The 20004-nt window shown below is 57.3% G+C and overlaps 1 protein-coding gene across 3 annotated transcripts in view; it reads right to left on the bottom strand.

Annotated features, from left to right (window-relative positions):
- PAX7 (paired box 7) overlaps positions 1–20004 on the bottom strand; it is a 99705-nt gene that overhangs the window by 45025 nt on the left and 34676 nt on the right. For all 3 annotated transcript variants that reach the window (XM_045475845.1, XM_045475847.1, XM_045475846.1), the window contains exon 5: positions 3038–3237. In XM_045475845.1, coding sequence (XP_045331801.1) covers positions 3038–3237 — 200 coding nt within the window. The remainder of the gene's footprint in view (positions 1–3037; positions 3238–20004) is intronic.

Here is a 20004-nt window from a genome sequence, read left to right as displayed (position 1 = left end):
CTTGGCCCCTCGCTATTCAGGAGCGAAGGCTCCTCCAGAGAAAGGTTACTGGTCCCCAGGCACGCGTCCTCCTGCCTGATGCCCCCTTTCCCACCCTTCCTGGTGGCTTTCCGCCGGCTGAGACACTAGGGATGCCAAGTATCACCCTGCAGGCTTCAGAAGCAGGGCTGGAGCAGAGCCAGAGGGAGGCAACGCATTTGAGTTACTGGAACCCCGCCTGACACGTTTACCTGTGTCCTTGTTCATGCAAGCGTCAGCTCCGTGACAGCGGTTTCTGTCTGCTGACTCCCCGGGGCCCGCAACAGCGTCGGCACAGAGTAGGTGCTCAATAAATGAGTGCCAGCTGAACGAACTGGGGGTTTCCAGGGTGGCCAGGATTGGAAAGAGCAGGTGGAGTTTTACTAAGAATGTACCCTACTTCTGGAGCTCCTGTGTGCCAGGCACCTCCTAATGCGGAATATGTGGTTTTTTACAGGTAAGCACTCGTCCTTAGAACAAGGTAGACTCTTCCTATCACCTCCACTTTGCAGATAAGAAAACTGAGGCTGCAGATGTAAGTGCTGGGGCTGGGATTCACACCTCAGCGTCTGGCTCTGAGCCCACTCAGGACCCCTTCACCATCTCCCCGGGCCACTGACACGAGACGTCTCAGGACTGCGGAATCCCAGAATCACAGACTTTTAGAATCCGACACCCGAGACCTCAGATCCATAGGGTCTCAGCGGTGCTCGGGAGGCTTGGAGGTCTCTGCCCCACCGTCCACAGCAGGAACCCTAGCAGAAACTAGGGTTTCTGGTTGATGGCACACTGTATTTTGCCTTACACACTTCCAGGAATGGGGATCTCATCACCTCACAAGGCAGCTCTGATTGTCAATAAACAAAATTCCTAGGGGCGCCTGGGTGGCTCAGTCGGTCAAGGGTCCGACTTCGGCTCAAGTCACGACCTCACGGTTCGTGAGTTCAAGCCCCGTGTGCTGACAGCTCGGAGCCTGGAGCCTGCTTCGGAATCTGTGTCTCCCTCTGTCTCTGCTCCTCCCGTTTGCACCCTGACTCCCTTGCTCTCTCTCAAAAATTAACAAAACATCAAAAGAAAATGAAAAAAAAAAAAACAAGTGAGGATCCTAGAACTTTAAGGAGCCGCAGTGACCATTTCGTTCCATTCCTTTATTTATAGATGAGAAACTAAGTCTCAAGAAAGGAAACAGATCTATTGAAGGTGATACAGAGACCAAGGGAAACCTAGGCCTGCGGTTCCCAGTCCCTGCAGACCTTTATGTAGGCCTGGGGACGTTCCCCGACTGGCCCTGGTCCCACCCTCCGGGGCCTCTTAGAGCAGCCCCGTCCTCCAGATCGCTTCTCCGGGCCAAATGTTCTATCATCCTGGTCTCGATGTCTTTGGTCAGCTTTGGTCATTTGTTAAAAACCCAACGTATAATCGATCCCTCCTCTGCTGGGATCACGCTAAGTTCTCAGGCCAAGGTTGGGCACACTCACTGCCCTGGAGAAGCCCACAGGATGTTACGGGAGTCAGCATGTGCAGGAGGCTGCCTGGGCCCCCACACTGTGGGTCTGCCCGGCCTCTGGCTGCTCCCCCTGTTCCCAGCCCCCCTCCCTCCTTGGACCTTGAGTGACACCTGTTTCTGGGTCCCCTGGGCCAATAAAAGCACTGCCCTGACAGCCAGGAAATTTTACAAGGAGCGGTCAGGCTTCAAGGTGATGGGAAGCAGCCGCGGCCGCCAGACGTGGGAATGAGAAAGCACCCAGGAATGTGCCCAGGAGAACAGCTGCAGGACGATCAGAGCAGGGGGAGGGAGGCCCGGAGCCCAGGCCAGGCTCAGATATCACCCTGGAGAGGAGGGGAGAGAATGAGACAAGCTGGCTGCTGCCGCCTGCCCCCTTCCCCTCGGGGTCTCCCTCAAAGGCAGCCAAGGACCCCCCCGCTCCAGCAGTGGGGGTGGGGAGGGCGGAGCTAGGTACACCGGTTCCCGGAGCGTTTAAGTGCCAGTTGCTTCTAGATCTTGCCCCACGGCTTTCAGGTCCCCGGCTCTGAGGCAGCTTCTTCCTTCCGCATGGAAAGACCTTGGCTTTGGTACCTGCCAGGCCCGAGTTCCGGTCCAGCTCAGCCCCAGCCGAGCTCTGTCGCTTCTCTAGGCCTGCTGCTTCTGCACCTGCGGCCTGCCTGGAGGTGACCTGCCTGACAAGGTGGCCTGACGTTCCGCCGGGTCATGCGTGAGGAGGGCTGGGGCAAGGTGGGCGCCTAGCAAAGCCGGGTTCCCCGCTGGAAGTGTCCAGGGAGCAGTCTGGGGTGGCCCCTCCCGCAGACCCGCCTCCCCCGTTTATGGGGAAGGCAGGCCGGGAACGCATTCCCCCAGGAGCTAGCCGTCATGACCCTCTCTCACTTCCTCCCCGACCTGGGGAGAGGAGGCCATTCCCTCCCCCGCTGGGGCCAGGTGGCAGGTGGGGGCCTGCGAGCCCAGGCAGGTGCTGCTTTCGCCGCCCGCCCTTCCCCCAGCCCCGCCGATGAGGACCCACCCACCCCCTTGAGGGTGTGGATGGGGGCGTCCGAGGTCTGCCCATCCTTCCTCTGATGCTTCCAACCCACCAGGAACAAGCCTGCCCGGTGTGCTCACATGCTTCCTGTGACGGGAAACTCATTACCTGTCCTAAAAAGCCGGGCCCTTCAGAAAATTTCCTCCTAATCACTTCCTCCCCTCATCGGAGATTAGGAGACTCTTGTGCTTCCTGAGCCCTGTCCTCTGGCTCATCTCGGAAGGGATGACTGCTCTCCAGCAGGACCTCACTGCAGCTCCTGGCTGCCCAGGGCTGCCCACCGCTGGCCCAGCCGGTCAACCGACGCGTGCTGCCCGCTTAGTCTGCATCAAGTGCTGGGGGCATTCCTTGTCTACAAGGTCCCCGGACCACCTGCTGCAGAACCCCCTGGGGGCCCCCTAAACCCTGGGACCCCGGCCACACCTCCAACCCTCTCCGTTCCCGCCTCTTCGATACGCCCGCCGACACCCGAGGCGCCGCCTCACCTGGACACGCGCCTCCGTCAGCTTGGTCCTCTGCGCCAGCTCCTCGCGGGTGTAGATGTCCGGGTAGTGGGTCCTCTCGAAGGCCTTCTCCAGCTCTTCCAGCTGCTCGGCCGTGAACGTGGTCCGACTTCGACGCTGCTTGCGCTTCAGAGGGAGGTCGGGTTCCGACTCCACATCCGAGCCCTCGTCCAGCCGGTTCCCTGCAGGCAGGCGAGAGGGAGGGAGAGGGTGAGGGCCTGGTGAGACGGAGTAGCGCCCCGCGCCCGCCTTCCGACCCTTGCCGCGCGGACAGCCAGACCCCTCCTGAGTACAAGGGCAAGTATGTTCCCCGCAGCTCTGCTCATCACGGTGAAGGGGGGGAAGCAACCTCCATGCCCAACCCGAGGGGATTCGTTAAATACTTCCTGGCACAATGAAATTTTTTTTTTTTTAATCCCCTATCGTTGGGTATTTAGGTTAGTTCCCCTGACAGAGAAGGATGTCTATGACCGAAGACTCAGGGTAGTTTCGTGACGAAATACCTTTGCTGAAATTCCTAGAACGATATTCTCCAAAATGGGAGAAGTTGGCTGCGCGTTAGTGATACCTCCATACACCTGACTCTAAGAAAAAGGCGAGGCACCAACCGGCGCGCAAAGACGGATCCCGCTTTCGGAAAAAGCACGCGTGACACATTCCAGAACACCGTGCTCAAAAGATTAGCAAACGTTAACCTTCAGGGTGACGGAGCTTTTGTTTGTTTGTCTGTTTTCTTTACACTTGTTTATAGTTAGTATTTTTAAACTGATGACCATTTAGGGGCGCCCGGGTGGCTCCGTCGGTGGAGCGTCCGACTTCGGCTCAGGTCATGATCTCACAGCTCGTGAGTTCGAGCCCCTCGTCGGGCTCTGGGCGGACGGCTCGGAGCCTGGGGCCTGCTTCGGATTCTGTGGCTCCCTCTCTCTGCCCCTAACCCATTCGCATGCTGTCTCTGTCTCTCTCAAAAATACATAAAATATAAATAAATAAATAAATAAATAAATAAACAAACAAACAAAATAAAATAAAATAATGACCATTTAAGCAGCAATGCTATTGTTTTCAAGGAAAATACTGCAAAAACGAAAGGAGGAGGGCCAGGAGAAAGGGAGGGAGGGAGACAGAGCAAATGCACGTGCTTAGGGCTGGCAGTCAGGCAGCTTAGATTCCATACCTGGTTCTGCCCCTAAACGCCCAGAACCGTGACCCTAAGAAGGCTACCTTCCCTCCTTGGGCCTCAGTTTCCCCCATTTATAACATGAAGCGTTTGGACTAGGTGACTTCTGTACCCAGGCCCTTCCTGGGTTGCTTCAGGATCTCTGAGTAACCCTCCAGGCTGGAAGAGACCTTACCTGATGACCTTGGTTGTGACCATGGCCCCTACCTGAGAGTCCCCACTGATTTCCACCCAGGAGCCTGGGGATGGAGAAAAGCCTTTGCTTCCTATGCAGAGAGAGCCCAGGAGTCTGCGGCCAGCTTACGTCTCATCCCTGGACGGGGCTATCAGGCCAGCAATCTGCCTACCCCAGGTCCAGGCTAGAGAGGTTGCAGGAAGGGCTTGGTCAAGCTCCTTGGCCTCAGAGCTGAAGACACCCCGGGGACTGAACTGGTTTCCCGACTCCATCAGTCCTGTGCCTCTTACCCATCTTGGTCCAGCAGAGGGAATGCCAGCAAGGAGTGGCCTGGCCGGGGCTCTGGAGCTGCACCCTCCGTGGACCCTGGGGGACTATGGGGAGCACAGAGGAGGGCCAGGAGAAGAGGAGACCAAGGAAGGGAGAGGGAAAGAGGAAGTAGGCGGTCAGTGGTGACCTTCCTCCCACTCCTGCTTTCTCTTTCTTCTTTTGCCTTCAGTTCTCCCTCCCCCTCGCCTAGCATCCCATTTTGGGAATTTCTGGAAGCACTTCACGTTTCGTCATCCACTCGGTCACCGGAGCGATAGTGCTGCGCCCGGGCTGGGGACACTGTGCTCACGGTGTTCAGCCGGAGTCAAGCAGGAAGAGCCTCAGAGATCATGTGAGCCCACTGCAGATGGGGGAAACTGAGTCACCGAGAAGCAGCGTGACCTGCCCAGAGTCTCTCAGGAAAGGGGCACACCGGCCCCCTGCTCTCCTGTTGCCTGCCCCCACGCTGTCCTTGCTCAACTGCTTTAAATGTCTGTTATCCGAATAAGGGTAGGCCTTGCCCACAAGGGACACCCTCCTTCTTCCCCCAAACACCGCATATGGCCTCTTAGATGTTAGGCGAGGGGACAGGTATCCCAGGCCGCAGGAAGAGCACGTACAAAAGCCTGGCTCGGCAAAGTGCATGACGGGCAACGTTGTCATGGGGCTCCATCCACAGCTGGGACGTCATCCGGTCTTGAGCAACGCTCCTCTGCCCCAGGTCCCCTCCCCTCCAACCTGCTCTCTTGGCCATTGGGCAGTCGTCTGTGCTTTTGATTGGTCACTGCCAGGTTGCCTTTGATCGTGACGCCACAGGACAAGGGAACCAGTGGCAGGGAAGCCCTCCCGTCATTACTCATCCCTAAAGGCAGAGACCTGGGGTCAGATCTAACCCCCTCCTCTCTCCTTTCCCGGCTGCCCAGCTTCCCGTCACTGAGAGGAGGCTGTGGGGGCACAGTAGGCATCCTGGGGCACCTTCCCCAGCACAGCTGGGGCTCAGAGCCAAATACACCCAGTCCCAGGGATTCAATCCCGAAATGCACTGCATAACCCAGAGGGGCACGGGGAAAGGGGCCACGTGGGCAGAGTGGACGTGAAGCACGTTCATTAGACACAGGCTGGATTTGGGGTGGGGTGGGGGGGCAGCCTCCTGGCCAGCAGCAGCTCCTGCCCTCCCCCCACACAGCTGTGAGATGGAAAATTCCCGAAGGGGGTGGGACAGAGCCGGTACAGGTGTGGGGATAGCCCCAAGACAGAGGGATATGGCGACGGGCCTTCTCTCTGGGTTCCTGGTTTCTGCTCAGGGACGTGGGGAGTCCAATCCCGAGCAGGGAAGAAACAGCCCCACCTCCCAATCTTCTGGGGGAAAAACAGCCTCTGTCTTAGGAAGCTCCCAATCTGATGGAGGAGGTACCATCCCTATTCTGGGAATTTCCCAGTCTACTGAAGGAAACCCTGCTTCCGTAGGAACTGGGGCCAGGACAGGCACAGAACACAAGACAGCGACAGCCTCAGAGCCCCCTGAGAACAGAATGAATGAGGGACAGGAAGGGTGACAGGAGCCACCTGGTCTGTCAAAGCTTAAGGGTGGGCAGGACTGAGGTCCGCTCAGGACAGAGGCCAGCCTAGGCGAGGTGGATGGACGTGGGTAGAGAGTCACCGGGGGTAGAGAGTCACCGGGGAGCATCTTTCACGGCTTCTCCTTCAGCCTCTGCCTCTCCTTCCAAGCTTGCCAGCTCCCGTGGCGGATGACTCCGGAAGCCTCAGCAAGGCCAGTGAGGCGCCCTCCCCAAGCCCCCCACTGTCAGCCCTGCCCACGTGCTCAGGCCCACCCTGTCACTCCACGAGGTTCCCTGGCCAGCTCTTGGCACCCTTAAATGGCCAAGCCGGGGCCGTCTCAGACCTCCATGCCTTTGACTTTGACCGTGAGCTTCCTCTACCTGGAACACCACACCCCCTTCCACTGGGCTCGCTCCTGCTTACCCAGCACAACGCAATTCATGGGTAGCCTCCCCCCGCTCTCTGAGCATGTCCAGGCCGGGCTGCACGTCCATTCTCAGGCTCTCAAAGCTCATCGGGGGACACCCAACCTGCCTGTCTATGGGTCTCTCGGTCCGACTGGACTGGGAAATCCCTGCATGGAGCAGAGCCTACGCCTGGGACACAGCAGGTGCTCAATAAGGGCGTCTTAGACGAACAGGGCCTGGCAGTACAATTACAAAGTTCCTTTGGCCCCCAACACACGGCAGCGGTCACCACCCTACGCGTGTGTGCCACACCCTACGGTTTCCAAGCTCTGTCACTGTCCCCACTCCAGACTCTCCCAAAAACCATGGAGGGCCCAGCAGGCAGTATCAGCCCCATTTTCAGATGGTCAGTGGAGCCCAGGGGCAGGGAGGCTGCGAAGAAAACCCAGGACTCGGGACTCACAGCCTAGCGAGAGCCAGCTTTGCAACAGAGAACTCCCAGGCGATGGAGAATTCCATTTCTGAGCGCGAAAGCCAACGCGGCTTGCTCTCTACCCTCACCCCCAAACATTCCCTGCTGTCCCCTTCTGCCAGAGGAAAAGACGGGAAATGAGATGGTCACGATTGCTACACCTACCGACTTTCTCAGGAGGCAGGAGGGGAGCTGACCGTCTGCAGGTCCCTGTCATCTAGATTCGAGGAAGCCAGCAGTGGCCTTGAGGTCGGGGGTCCTTCTCTCAGCTCCCCCCGGCCCCCTCCCCCGACCCAGAGACGCCCTCCCACCCCTGCTCCTTCGCCCCCCCCCCCCCCCCCCGCTGCCTCCAAACTCAGCCTTTATTACAGTTTTAACATAGGCCCGGCTCGAGCTGCGGCAGAGAAACGAATCACATAATAGTTGATATGCGTTTTAATCAAGTAATTCGGGCAGAGCCGAGAGCTGGTGAGTGTGGGCCCGGCGTCCCTGAATACCAAACAGGCCTGGGCGCAGGTCTCGGAAAATGGAAAAGTCATTTACAGCTCAGCTGGGGGCCCGGCGAGCCGGGGCCATGGTGGGAGCCCTCCCGGCCCCTCCGCAGAACTGCTCAGCTGTAACCGGCGTGCCGTGCGGTGCGTGAGGCTGGGAACGTCTGCGGGAGCCTGGCCGCACACAAGGGCCGGGCAACCCGGCTGGGCCGAGGGGCAGGGCTCGCTCGGACCCCGCGTGAAAGCTCCCCGGAAGTGAGCCCCTCCTGTCCACCACGAGTGCCCCAACTTGTCTCAGGTGCCCATCCAGCACTGCCACCCAGGTGTCCGGATCGAAGGCCTGGCCCTCTTCCTCCACACCCTCTTCCTCTGTCGGCAACGCCTCCCATGCAACCAGCCCAGCACCAGCTCCGAACCCACCCTGCCCCGCCCCTGTATGCCCTCTTCCTCATTCCCTGGACTCCAGCAACCACAGGCCTTTGCCGAGGCTGTGCCCTCTGCTTCCAGCACCCTCCCCACGCCCCCCCCCCCTGCAGTGAGCAGGTGTCCAGGCCAATGTAGAGCGGGCTATTTAAGAGCACAGGTTCCTGATGCAGTTTGCCCGGATTCTGTGGATTCCGCACATGTAAAACACGGACGATGTTAGGGACGCCCTCCCCCCTTCCTTGCTTTGTATTTTTCCACCACACCTATCACAATTAGATAGGCTAACTCTTCTATTTTATGGCCCTCCCCACATTGTCCTGGCCGTAATTAGAGCTCCATGTGGCTGGGTGGTTTCATCTTTCTTGTTCACTGATAAATACCCAGTGCTTGGCACAAAGTGGCCACCCAAGTATCTGTTGCACGAACGAACGAACGAGTAAATAAATGAGCACACGAAGGCACAGGAAACCGTGTCAGGGACAGCAGTGCTCAGCCAATGCTAGCTGTCACTGCTCCTCGGCCTTTCTGATCAGCTTGGAAAGCCTTCCGAGCTCGCTCTCCGCCATCTGGCTCTGACACAGCCGTCTCTGTGCGCTCATTGCTGGGGCTCAGCAAAACCATCCACGCTTCAGTCCTGCTTTCTGGGAGGCCCCCTCGGGGGGGCTGGGAGGCACTGGAGAGGTGGGGGGGTTTCCGTCTGACTCCACGTCCTCCGCTATTTCTCACCAACGAGTCAACGGGCCCAACTTCACTCTCCCACCTCTCACTGTATTAGTGAGAGTTTACCTTCACAACCTAACCCTGACAAAACGTTTCTTTCTCCAGGAGCGTCCCTATCCGACCCCATCAGGCTGCTTTTTTTTTTTTTTAAACTTGAAACTGCAGGTATACAATTTGCATTACAAAATGTGGGGCCCCCGTGGGGTGTTCTCTGATCACCGCTTCTCTGCTAACGGCCTGGTACTGTTCTCAGGCACTAGAGGGCACTCTTTATACATCCCTGCTAAGAGGGGGCCTATCAAGGAAAAAGGAAATAGTACTGTTTGAAACGGTACTGTGTAGTTAAACTGCCAGAATTCAGAGCCACATTTTCTCATGATGCAACCACAACTCTTTCTGCGTGGAACCGTGAACCAAGCACAAGTCACATGTGAGAGAGAAGGGAGGGTTTCTGGAGGGCTGCAACTCTCTGGGTGCAGAGAATTCAAAAGTAAGGTGTCCCTGTTAAGGCAGGAGGTTGAAACTAACGACGTCACAAGGGTCCTTCCAACTCGGTCTCTTTAACCTGTTGGCGTCATATGCAGCAAATGGGGAGTTCTGGAAGGGGACAGCAGCTGTGGAGTAGGGGAGGGGAGAAGGCAGGACATTTTAAGACACTTAGGAGGGTCTCGGCTCACCATCCCCTTTAACTCTCTTCCTGGGATTTGAAGACAATCTTGAAAATAATCAGTTTTCCTGTATCTCTTTGTTGGGCTATTTCTGTCATTTACTCACCAGCCTCCTGTAAGGCCAGGAAAAGCAATGCTTGGTGCTGAGCAGAGAACAGAGCTCACTAGATCAGAACCTTAAAGGAAGCCTAACAACTGGGTCCCATCTTTTTTTTTAATGTTTATTCATTTTTGAGAGAGAGAGACACAGAGAGAGAGCATGAGTGGGAGAGGGATAGAGAGAGACACACACAGAATCCGAAGCAGGCTCCAGGCTCCGAGCTGCTAGCACAGAGCCCAACGCAGGGCTCGAACTCACAAACCGCGAGATCATGACCTGGGCCAAAGTCGGACGCTCAACCGACTGAGCCACCCAGGTGCCCCAACTGGGTCCCACCTTACAGAGTGTGGCCAGGCAGCCACAGGCAGACACTGGCGGGCAGCCGGGACAGAAGCTGGGAGACCGGAGGGGCCTGAGCTTGCGTTCGGGATCTGCCTCCAACAAGCTACAGGTGCTGGGTGGGTTGTTGAACATCGGAGCCTCACTTTCGTCATTGCTAAAATGCGACAGTGGTGGGATGCAGGGGCACCCGTCTGAGCAGCTGTACCTCCAGGCCCGGTCTCTCCTCTCATTCGGAGAGCCTGGGGCCCAGGGGCGGGGGATGGGGTGGGGGTGGGCCTGGCCCTCCAGACTCACGCCTTGACCTGCGGTGTGACCCTGAGCATGTCACGTGTCCCCTTGGAATCTCCATCTCCCCGTCCAGCCCCGGGAATAAGAACTCCGTGCGCCTATGCTCCTCAGGGTGCTGGTGCGGCTGCCCGCGTGGGAGCCTCAAAACATACCACGCGGTGCCTTTGTCCCAACGATCAACTCAGGAAGGCCACGCCCCCTCCTCTGGGCCAGTTTCCTCATCTGTAAAGCGAGGAAAGTAGGAACAGAGGCGTCGGGCGTGAAGGTTACATGACTTGCCCCAAGACAAGGGTTTAAAACGGTGCCAGGTATACAGTAAGCGCTCAACGTACGCGAGCTGTTATTGTCGTTATCGCGGCTGTCATCACGGGTGTCTGCAAACGACGAGAACTTCATCTACCTCCGTACCCTCCAGAGGCAAGCACGTTTGCGTGGCACGAAACACAAAGGCAAGGAAGGAATGCGTCCATGAACCAACGACTGCGTGAACAGCAGTCCCTCCCTTGTTCCCTTCCTTGTTCTCCTATGGCGAGTGCTCTGAACAAACCCCAGCACGCCCACAGACCGCCCGCACCCTCTTTCCCCAGGGGAGGCCGTCCCAGATGCCGGTGGTGCCCGCAGAGGAGAGGGGTGCAGCGGGCTCGGATACAAGGGCTGGCAGGCATGAAGGGCCAGCGAAGGAGACAGGCCCTCAGGAAGCTGGGCCCGGGGAGGCCCGGCTCGAGGGCTCAAGGTCAGCGAAGAGGAAACAGCAGCTGGGGCCGCGGCGAGGAAAAGGCAGGCAGGCCACCCGTTGGCGCCCCACAAAGCCGCTGTGAAAGGGCCATATGCCTGAGAAGTCAAGCCTGCCCCACCAGCCTTCTCTCCCCGTCACTCCCTCACCCCTCCTCACTGCTGGAACTCTGGGAGGCACAGAGGGGTTGCAGACAGTTGCAAAGTCATCAAAGGAGGCAGAGATGGTAAATGGCTCAGGACCCCCGGCCCCTGCCCCCCTTCATCCATCGAACCACCCCCCGCCCGCCTCCAGATTCAGCCGTGAGGAAGGGCTTCAACCTGGGGCTCGCTGAACCCTAAGACGGGGCTCTGTGGTCACACAAAGTCTCCTGCCACAGGACTGGGGACGAAGGATGCAGGAGAATTAACCTACACGTGGCTGATGTGTTTCGGACACACTATGTGCCTTTAGCAGCGTGAATCACAGAGTAAGGGCTGTTATCAGCTCCGTTTTATAGGCGAGGAAAATGAGGCTCAAACAGGGTAGACCAGCCCATGGCACAGCGACAGTGAAACCCAGGCAGCTGGCCCGGAGGCCCATCGGAGCCTGGCATCCGAGGTCCTTGCCCTGACCCGGGCATGCCTTGCCCTGTGGGCTCCTTCCAGACCTTCGTACCTCGCTGCGGCCCGAGATGATGCTCTAAACCACTTCCTAGTCCCCCCATCCTGCAAAGCCGCACCTGACGTCCCCCTAGACCACGAAGCTCTCCGTGACCGCTACACCCAGTCAGCTCTCCCTGAATGCCCGTGTTATCTGCTGCCCACGCCACCCTCCCGGCACCTGGCATCGACTCCTGCCAGAGACCAACCATTAACTTGTAATGCACATGTTCTGTTTACCAAATACACCATATCAAAGGGCTTGTAAGAGGGTTATCTGAACTTCTTGAGTGTGACAGTTGGGCCTCCTCCCATCAAACTGGGGACACCCTCAGAGAGACTGTGCCTTTGCTAGGAGTATCTTGAGGGTAGAAACTCTGTTTCTCTGTTATAACTGGGTGTTACCCTGCCCTGTGGTTCCTATCGTTCTAGAATGTTCTTTTTTTTTTTAAGTGTATTTATCTATTTTGAGAGGGGGGAGGGGCAGGGAGACAGAGGGAGACAGAGAATCCCAAGCTGATAGCAGAGACCCTTACGTGGGGCTCAATCCCATGAACCCGTGAGATCATGACCTGAGCTGAAATCAAGAGTTGGATGCTTAACCGACTGAGCCACCCAGGCGCCCCATCATTCTAGAGTGTTCTTTTTTAATTTTCTAGAATGTTCTTAATGACAGTCTTTGGTAGGAACTGCAGCCACCCGTTTAACAAAGAAACCATGCGCCTTGTCATCCCAGGCACAATCGGAAGCTGTGATTCAAGCTTCCCCAGAGTCACAGATTCTCTCTCAGGACCCTGTGCTGAGTCATTTCTATCCACCCAACTCCCGACTCTTCCCTCCTCCACCTTTCTTTAAATAGGCCTCCCAGAAAATTCTATAAAACCCAGTGTTCTGTTGCACGTCAAGGAGCACAGAGGAGCGTGGGCCCAACAGGTATTTATCAGTCCCCTCCTGGGTGCCCCACAGACCCACGCTGATAAAAGCAACAGCAGTGAATGTTCACCACAACGGAAACCAGCAGACATGTTGGAATCCTGCTTTCAGAGAGAGAACCACTCTCTTAAAGGTGGGCAGTGGCGTGGGCTGAGCCTAGAACACAAATACGAAGGAAGAATGGGGTCACTGGAAATGCAAGCCAGGACTGCAGGGTCACTGGGGCGAGTCACTCTAAGGGAGGCCAGCCTCGCTCCTTAGAAAGGAAAAGCTTCACCTGGGAGGCTCACCTAATAGAACAGACTTCCCCTCTGTGGCCCAACAGGAAAGCCATCAGCCTGAGTTACTTCTCCACCAGCAGTGCCAGGTTCGGATGCAAAATGTTCACGCAGAAATGCCCTCCACCCCGGCCACAGGCACCCAGTGCCCTGGCCAGATGAGGCAACGATCACCTGGCCCAGAGACGGCTCCCCAGGGAGGCCATGGGCTGGCTGGAGAGACTGGGGGCTCTGGATTGCAGCCCTGAAGTTTGTTCCTGGCTTTGCCTTCAACTTCCTGTGTGGCCTCTGGCAAGTCTAGACCCCTCTCTGAGCACCATTTGCCCTATCCCTAAAAACCAGAGGTCCTCCTGGATCTTTAAGAACAGCCTTGAGAAGGGGACGTCAGGTCTATCTGATTTATTCACCACTTTCTACTCCCAGAGCTTAATACAGTTGGCTTTCAATAAATGCCTGTCGCTGGATAAAGAATGGTCAATCGATGGCAGTAGGGGCGAGGTCCAGAGGGACTGGGATTCTAAGTTGGGGGGTGCCGTGTGGGGTACAGGACACCCTGAGATCCTCTGATTCTTGTGGGGGCAGGGAAGGACAGATTTCATGACCCTTATATTCTGTTTCTCAATAGTCCTCAGGCCCTTCTTCTTCTCTTAGGGGAAGGGGTTAGGGAAGGTTTATCCCTCCTCTCCCCTCCCCAGGCCAGTCCTGGGCCCCTTGTGTCTCAGGCTGGGCTGGTCGCTGGGCAGCCAGAGGCCTTTCATGGCGCATTCTCGCATTCTCGGCTGCCCCTCCCCACCCTCTCTCCCCAGCAACCCCACCCTGTCATGCTCCCATCAATCTGCGGCAGCCCAGCCTCTCCAGCTGGCCTGGCTGGGCTGTTCCCAGGCGGAGCAGGTCCACAGTGGAAGGTGGTGGAAAAATGTGGACAAATTTCTGATTTGCAACACTCTGGGAAAGAGTTTATTGCCATTGTTTGAGGACGAATGTATAAATAAAGCAAGGCGAAGATTGCAGGGGGAGGCTGATGAAAGGCAGAAAACGAGAAATTTTATGGCCATAAGGAGCGTACTCTAATGGTGATTTTTGAGGCACTGGACCATGGTAGTTACTTAGCCAAATGATCGCTGTGAGGCTGGGCAAGGCGGCTTATTTCTTAATTACTGTTACGTATTATGTCAGGCAGATACCCCAACCCTGGAAAACTTGGTCCCGGAGCGGACACCAGCTCAGAGTCAGGTCCCAGTGCTGGACTGATGGCAGGCTGATGGGAGGCACCCACCGAGAGCAGGGGGCCCCCTGGGCCTGCTGCCCTCTCTCCCTGCCCAGGTTCCCGCCTCCAGGTGTTAATCGGTCCACTTCAACCTAGGTGTTGGGCACGTGCAGGTTGCGGCTGATAATGGCACAGAGTCTGGCTTCCAGAGATAGTTGCAAAAAGCAGCCAGGGGCTCGTTTGGGACTCCTCGCTGTGAGTCTCGGCGCAGGATAACTCGGGACGGGACAGAAGGTGGAAGGAGACAGGCCGGGTGGTCAGAAGGGGGCCAGTGTGGGGAGGAGGGTGGCTGGGACACGCGCCCTCTGTTTCTTCACCTGTAAACAAAGGGGCGGAACCAAATCACCCCCTTTTGGGTCGTGATGCCAAGATGCTGTGATTCTCTTGATCTCAGAGTTGCTGAGGCTGAATTTTCAAAGGTGACCAGCACCTGCCCCACGGAACGCTTTTCTCTTACTGGTTCACCCCTGTCGAGTAACGCACACAAGGATCAAGGGGGTTACGGTTTACCGAGGGGGTCCTGTGTGCCAGGAGCTCAGCGTGCGGTACGTCCTCTCATGGAATCCTCTCGGCCATCTCAGGGGCCAGTGCTCCTGGGTAAACGCTTCCGGAAGGGGTGGAGACTTTCTCAGATGCGAAGTGGGAAAGCCTCCTTTCGACCCAGGTGGGTGCCCAGAGTCACCAAATACATTTTCAAGGAAATCAAGCCGCCTCCCTAGCATCTTCTAAACCAACCATTCCCAAGCTCGGGGCATCAGGACCCCCTGGAGGGCTCGCTGGAACCCAGACTCTGCTGGGCCCTCGGTGGGAGTTTCTGATTCAGCAGATGAAGCCGGAAGATAGATTTCCACCGACTTTTTCTGTGGCGCTCATGCTGCTGGTGGGGGTCATGCTCTGAGAAGCACTGTTCTCCAGAAATTCAGAGAAAAATAGCAAACAAACCCAAACCATGCTGCTGTGGGCAAAGGGAGAACCATGCGACTTCCTACCTATCTATTATCGGAATGGAAATGGAGGCACCGAAACAGCCTGCCTCTTGGTTCCCCCCCCCCCCCCGGGCCTCCAAAGCCCGCATATTTGTCACACATGGCGTTGGTGGGGAGGAGACACTCGGCCCAAGGTGAGCCCAGCCCAGGGGGCACACTTGGCAGGTGGACTTTCTTCTCTGTGGTCCCTGCTTCTGCCACTTGCCATGGCGCCTGGGTTATCAGATTCTTGACAGGCCACAGCCCGGGGTGCCTGAAGCCCTAACCAGGGCCGAGCCTGTCCCAGCCCACCTCAGCCTCCGGATGCACCTGTTTCCACCCCTTCTCTCCGCCCTGGTTCCATACTTAGGTCCTCTCTTCCTTTCCCCCACTGCGTCCACCAATCAGATTCCGTCACTTGTATTAACAAGGGGAAAGAGTTGTCACAGCATCAGGGGACCGAGCTTTGCAAGGCTCACCTCAGGGACTACACCTGACCCCTGCTTCCTCTGTGACCCACCTTCCAGCCTTCTAGTTTGAACGGTTGGCAGGGGCAATATTTCTGCTCCGGAAGGATGATGCTTTTTCTCTTTTAATCTGTTTTGTTCATTGCTTTATTCCCAGCGCCCAGGAGAGGGCGTGGCCCACGGAGAGGGCTCAACACACGTTTGTCGAATGGATGAACGAATGAGTGAGAGGGGGAATGAATGCATGGCCTCCTCCTACATGCCCAGATCCATGCAATAACTTGCAATGTTCCCACAGACGCCTGTGACTGTTTGCTCTTCAAGCTAACGTGATTACCGGTGAGTATGTTAGGGTCACCCTGCACAACCGTCTCATTAGAGATGTATTTATGCAACAGCAGACACCTGGCCCCACGCTGAGAGCCCCAGCTAGCCAGCTGAACCGTTCCAAGAGGTCTGGGGGATTGACGCTCTGTAAACCAACACACGGGTACCCCGCTGGATCCCACCCCCGTCTACATCCAGATGTTTGGTCCACTCAGAGGTGGCCCAGATGCAAACGTGGCACCTTAACGAAGGCTGCAAAACAGCCCCCACTGCCGTGGGAATGATCCCCCCGCCACTCTGGACTGCAAGCATCTCGCTGCAGAGTCAGACGGCTCTGGAAGCAGGTGAGCCAGTTTTTAGAGGAGTTAAAATCCAATTTGATCCCACTGCTTACGCCTTTTCTAGTTTGATGTGTTTTTGATAAAAAAAATTTTTTTTTCTTTTGATCAATAAAAATAAAATCTGTTACTCGCACCCTGGGGCAAATTATCGCCTCGGGCCCTGTTTGCTGAATCTTGATAGAATAAATGATGTTATTTTTTTTCCAAAATGGGGCTGGCCATAGGTTAGTTACGTTAACCTGCAACGATCTGGTTAATCTGCAAACGATCTGGTTCTCAGCGGGGGCAAGAGGGGTGAGGGATGGGGCTCCCCAGTTCTGAAGAATGAGAGGTCCACCCCACAGGGCTAAAACAGGGATAAAGGGCGTCCATGATGCTCTCACCCGGTGCCAGGTACTGTGCTTGGCACACATAAGTGGCATCACCCCACAACACTCAGCCCCGGGCACTGATTATCAGAGCAGTTCCACGGAGAAGCCTCAGAGAAGGGCAATGATTTACCCAAGGCCACACGGCTGTATGCGGCCACGTCAGGACTGGAATTCAGGTCCATCAGGAGGCTGGCTGAGGTCATGTGCAGACCCCCTGCCTTTCATTTCTCTGAGTGAGGGCAGCGAAGAGGCCTTGGGAACCGGAGAACATCCCCACTCCAACGCTTCTCTCCGACCGTCCCTTGCGTCCCTCCCTTCTCGCCGAGTGCCATCCCGCCCCGATCGGGGCAGCTGGAAAGACCGGCACCCTCCGGCCCGGGGCTGCATGCGCTGGGAGACGACGCAGCATTTGAGATACGGACGTGGTCATCACGGGAGGGTGCGGGGTCCGGCGCTTTCGCGAATGCACGCGGAAGGACACACGTCTACGGTCAGCCATGGTCCTGTTGTGTTCACGCGCGTGTGCACACGTGCTTCCGATTGCAGGCACTTCTGCCTTCTGTTATGGATTTCGGAACAACGGCGACGACGACAAAATAGGATCGCTCATTGGAAGAATCCTCTGGATCCCGCAAGAGGCCGGGTGGGGTGGGGTGGGCTGCGGTGGGGGTGGGGGGGTGGGTGGCTGGATGGCCTCACAGGCTGCACCAGATGTGTGATACGAGGCTAGGGGACCCGGTGACTAGATTCGGAGGGTCGGGGCTGAAAGAGGGGGAGATTCTGAGCCAGGGGAATGCTGAAGGGGGCCTGGGGATGAGGGAGGGGTTCATGTTGGAAGCGTGGAGGGTGGTAACCATTGTGGCGGCCTCAGGACAGGAACAAGCAAACGCCGAGCGCCCAGTGTGTGTCGGGCCCTATTTATACACTCCCTCGTCCCCACCCCCACCCCCCCCCCCCCGACGACGGCAGCGTGAAGGAGTCACATTCTTCCCGTTCTAAAATTCAGAAGCAGAGCCTCCCGTTAGGCCACCAACTCGAAGGCACACAGCAGAGCAGAGACGCAGGATTCGAACCCACGCCAGCGGAACCTCCCGTGAGGCGGGGAGGGGAAATGCCTCCCCAAAGCCCAGGGTTTGCCCTCCCAGCCCCCTCCCACGCAGCCACGGGGGCCCCCCGGCCCAACCTCCAGCTTCCAGCGCTCTCAGGCTCGGCTGCCTGCCCGCTAATTAGATTCCCCTGGAAATAAGAGTGCATTGTACAGTTCCGCTAAAGGCAAACTGATTTCACAATTTCTTTTCTTTCCTTCTCTTAATAACTCGCAATGTCTCAAGGAGGTTTTACTTACAGCCTGCACGCTGGAAAATTATTCTGTCTCTCGTGCACTCATTTTTCTCTTAAGGAAAATTGAAAACTAGATTTCTCCGGCATCACCGCCGCCCCCACCACCCCCCCCCCCCGCCCCGCCTGTCTTGCGCCCAGACTGTTCTAGTCTTTGGCCCCCTCTCTACCTCGAAAGCAAGGCCCCCTGCCTTCCTGCCCCACAGCCTGGAAAGGCTGGCAGGCCCAACTGATCTTGGGAACAGCAAAGACTTTCAAAAGTTGAGAGAGGGGCCGGGGGTGGGGGGGAGGGAGGCGGGGAGGGAGGCCTGCGGTGGGGGGGGGGGGAGGTGCAGAGGGGTCCTCTCCACTGCGGGATGCATTTGCCTTCAGAGAACTGAACTGACTCCAGGACTTTTGAGGGAGGAGCTGGGTGATGAGGGGCCTTCATTGGTCCCATCGGGTTCCCGTTAAGTGTCAGGGAGTAAATTATAAACAAATGGGTCCCATTTCCACTTCTGAGGGCATCTCCAGCCCTGCCTTCGCCCTCCACATTTAAGGGTACATCCCCTTAAGTGGTGCCTGATGGGGCAAGGAGCCAGGTGGAGGGTGGCACGCAGACGGGGCTTGTCCCCACACCCTGCAGCCCCTGCTGGCCGCCTGGCACCCACTCCCCGGGCCCTGGGGCCAGACCAGCGAGTGACATGAGACGGACAGACGGATGGACAGAGGGACGGACATGCCGGGGCGGGGACTGTGGATCTGGGCCGTAAGTCAGTTAGGGTTCACGAAACGGGTTTGAGAGCCCCCGAGGGGAAGCAAGAGGGTGACGAGGGTGCTTGCTGGAGAACGAGGCCGGGGCCAGAGCGGCCACAGCCACGGGCTGGAGCCTGGGAGGGATGCCAGACGTGTCCCACCCAAAGCCACCCACCCTGCCGCCACTTCTGCCCGCTTCCCGGCTTCTGCTGCCTCTGGTCCCAGGATGACAGCTGGAAGTAGGAGAAAGATCCAGCCACACCCGTGCAAACAACAGGGCAACAGTAACGGGGATCATCTGCCAGGCACCGAGGCCCCGGGGCACTTAGGAGCTCACTGAATCCTGGCAACAGCGCCCCCACAAGGGCTCTGGAGTGCAGACCTCATCACCAGGGCTCACCGTAGCTCACAGGAAGCACGTCCTGTGTGCTCGTTTCATTTACAGATCAGGAATCCGAGGCTCAGAGAGGGAGGGGGGAGGTTGATCTCAGGTCGGGTGCAGAGGCACCCGCCTCCCTGTTCAGGATGGCTTCTCCGGACGGACTTGGTCTCTAGTGCTCGAGACCTCCTTTCTATGTCAGCAGAGTCCGGAGGTTCAAACTAGAAGCAACCTGAAAGGTACTTCGGCTCCAACTCATTGTCCTACAGATGAGAAAACTGAGCCCAGAGAGGGCATGCGACTTGCCAGAGGTCACACAGCAGGTCAGTGAAAGAGCTCATACTGCTGTCGGGTGTCAGGCCACCCCTCTCGTCCCAGAGACCCACAGACACTCTCAGGGTATGTCAGCAAAGGGTGGAGGGGTGGCCAGCAAGCAGGCTGCCCCATCTAGGGGTGCCGATATCTCCGTTTGGCCAAGTCCTGGGGCCACTGACTCAGGACAGGCTCTGGAGCTCTATATAGGTTCTGGATTCCTCCTGGCCTCCCCTGCCAGGCCGGAAGCAATGCCATGAGAGGAGAACCAAGGAGAAGGCAGAGTGAGGAGGCCAAGTGCTAGGAACTGAGTCACGTCCGGCCAGGCTGGGGATCCAGAAACATCATTCCTTTGCTCCCGAAGGGGAACTCTCGGCTGCCAGCGGCACAGTGGGGCTTTGGAGGCCAAGCACTGGGTGGGGGGAGTCTGAATCCTGGGTGACCTCAAGCTGGACACTTAGCCTCTCTGAGCCCGAAGCATCTAGGAGGCGGGAGGGTGCTCGGGTAAAGCAATGATCTGAAGAAGGGAAGGCAAAAGAGAGGCCCCTATCCTGCGGCCCCTGATCCCTCCAAGGGCCCCAAAGAAAACCCGCACGGTTACTTGCTGTATCCTCGTGGGCCCTGACCTGTTGCAGGAAGAAACCTGAAGACGGGCCTGGCCTGGGAAGGGACTTGGCTAAGGCTGAGTCACTGTTTGCCGAAGGTTACCCAAGATGTGTCCACACAA

Source organism: Leopardus geoffroyi, chromosome C1, assembly GCF_018350155.1.
Source record: "Leopardus geoffroyi isolate Oge1 chromosome C1, O.geoffroyi_Oge1_pat1.0, whole genome shotgun sequence".
Lineage (NCBI taxonomy): Eukaryota > Metazoa > Chordata > Mammalia > Carnivora > Felidae > Leopardus > Leopardus geoffroyi.
Note: the sequence above shows the minus strand (reverse complement) of the source record. Positions and strands in the feature narration are given on the sequence as shown.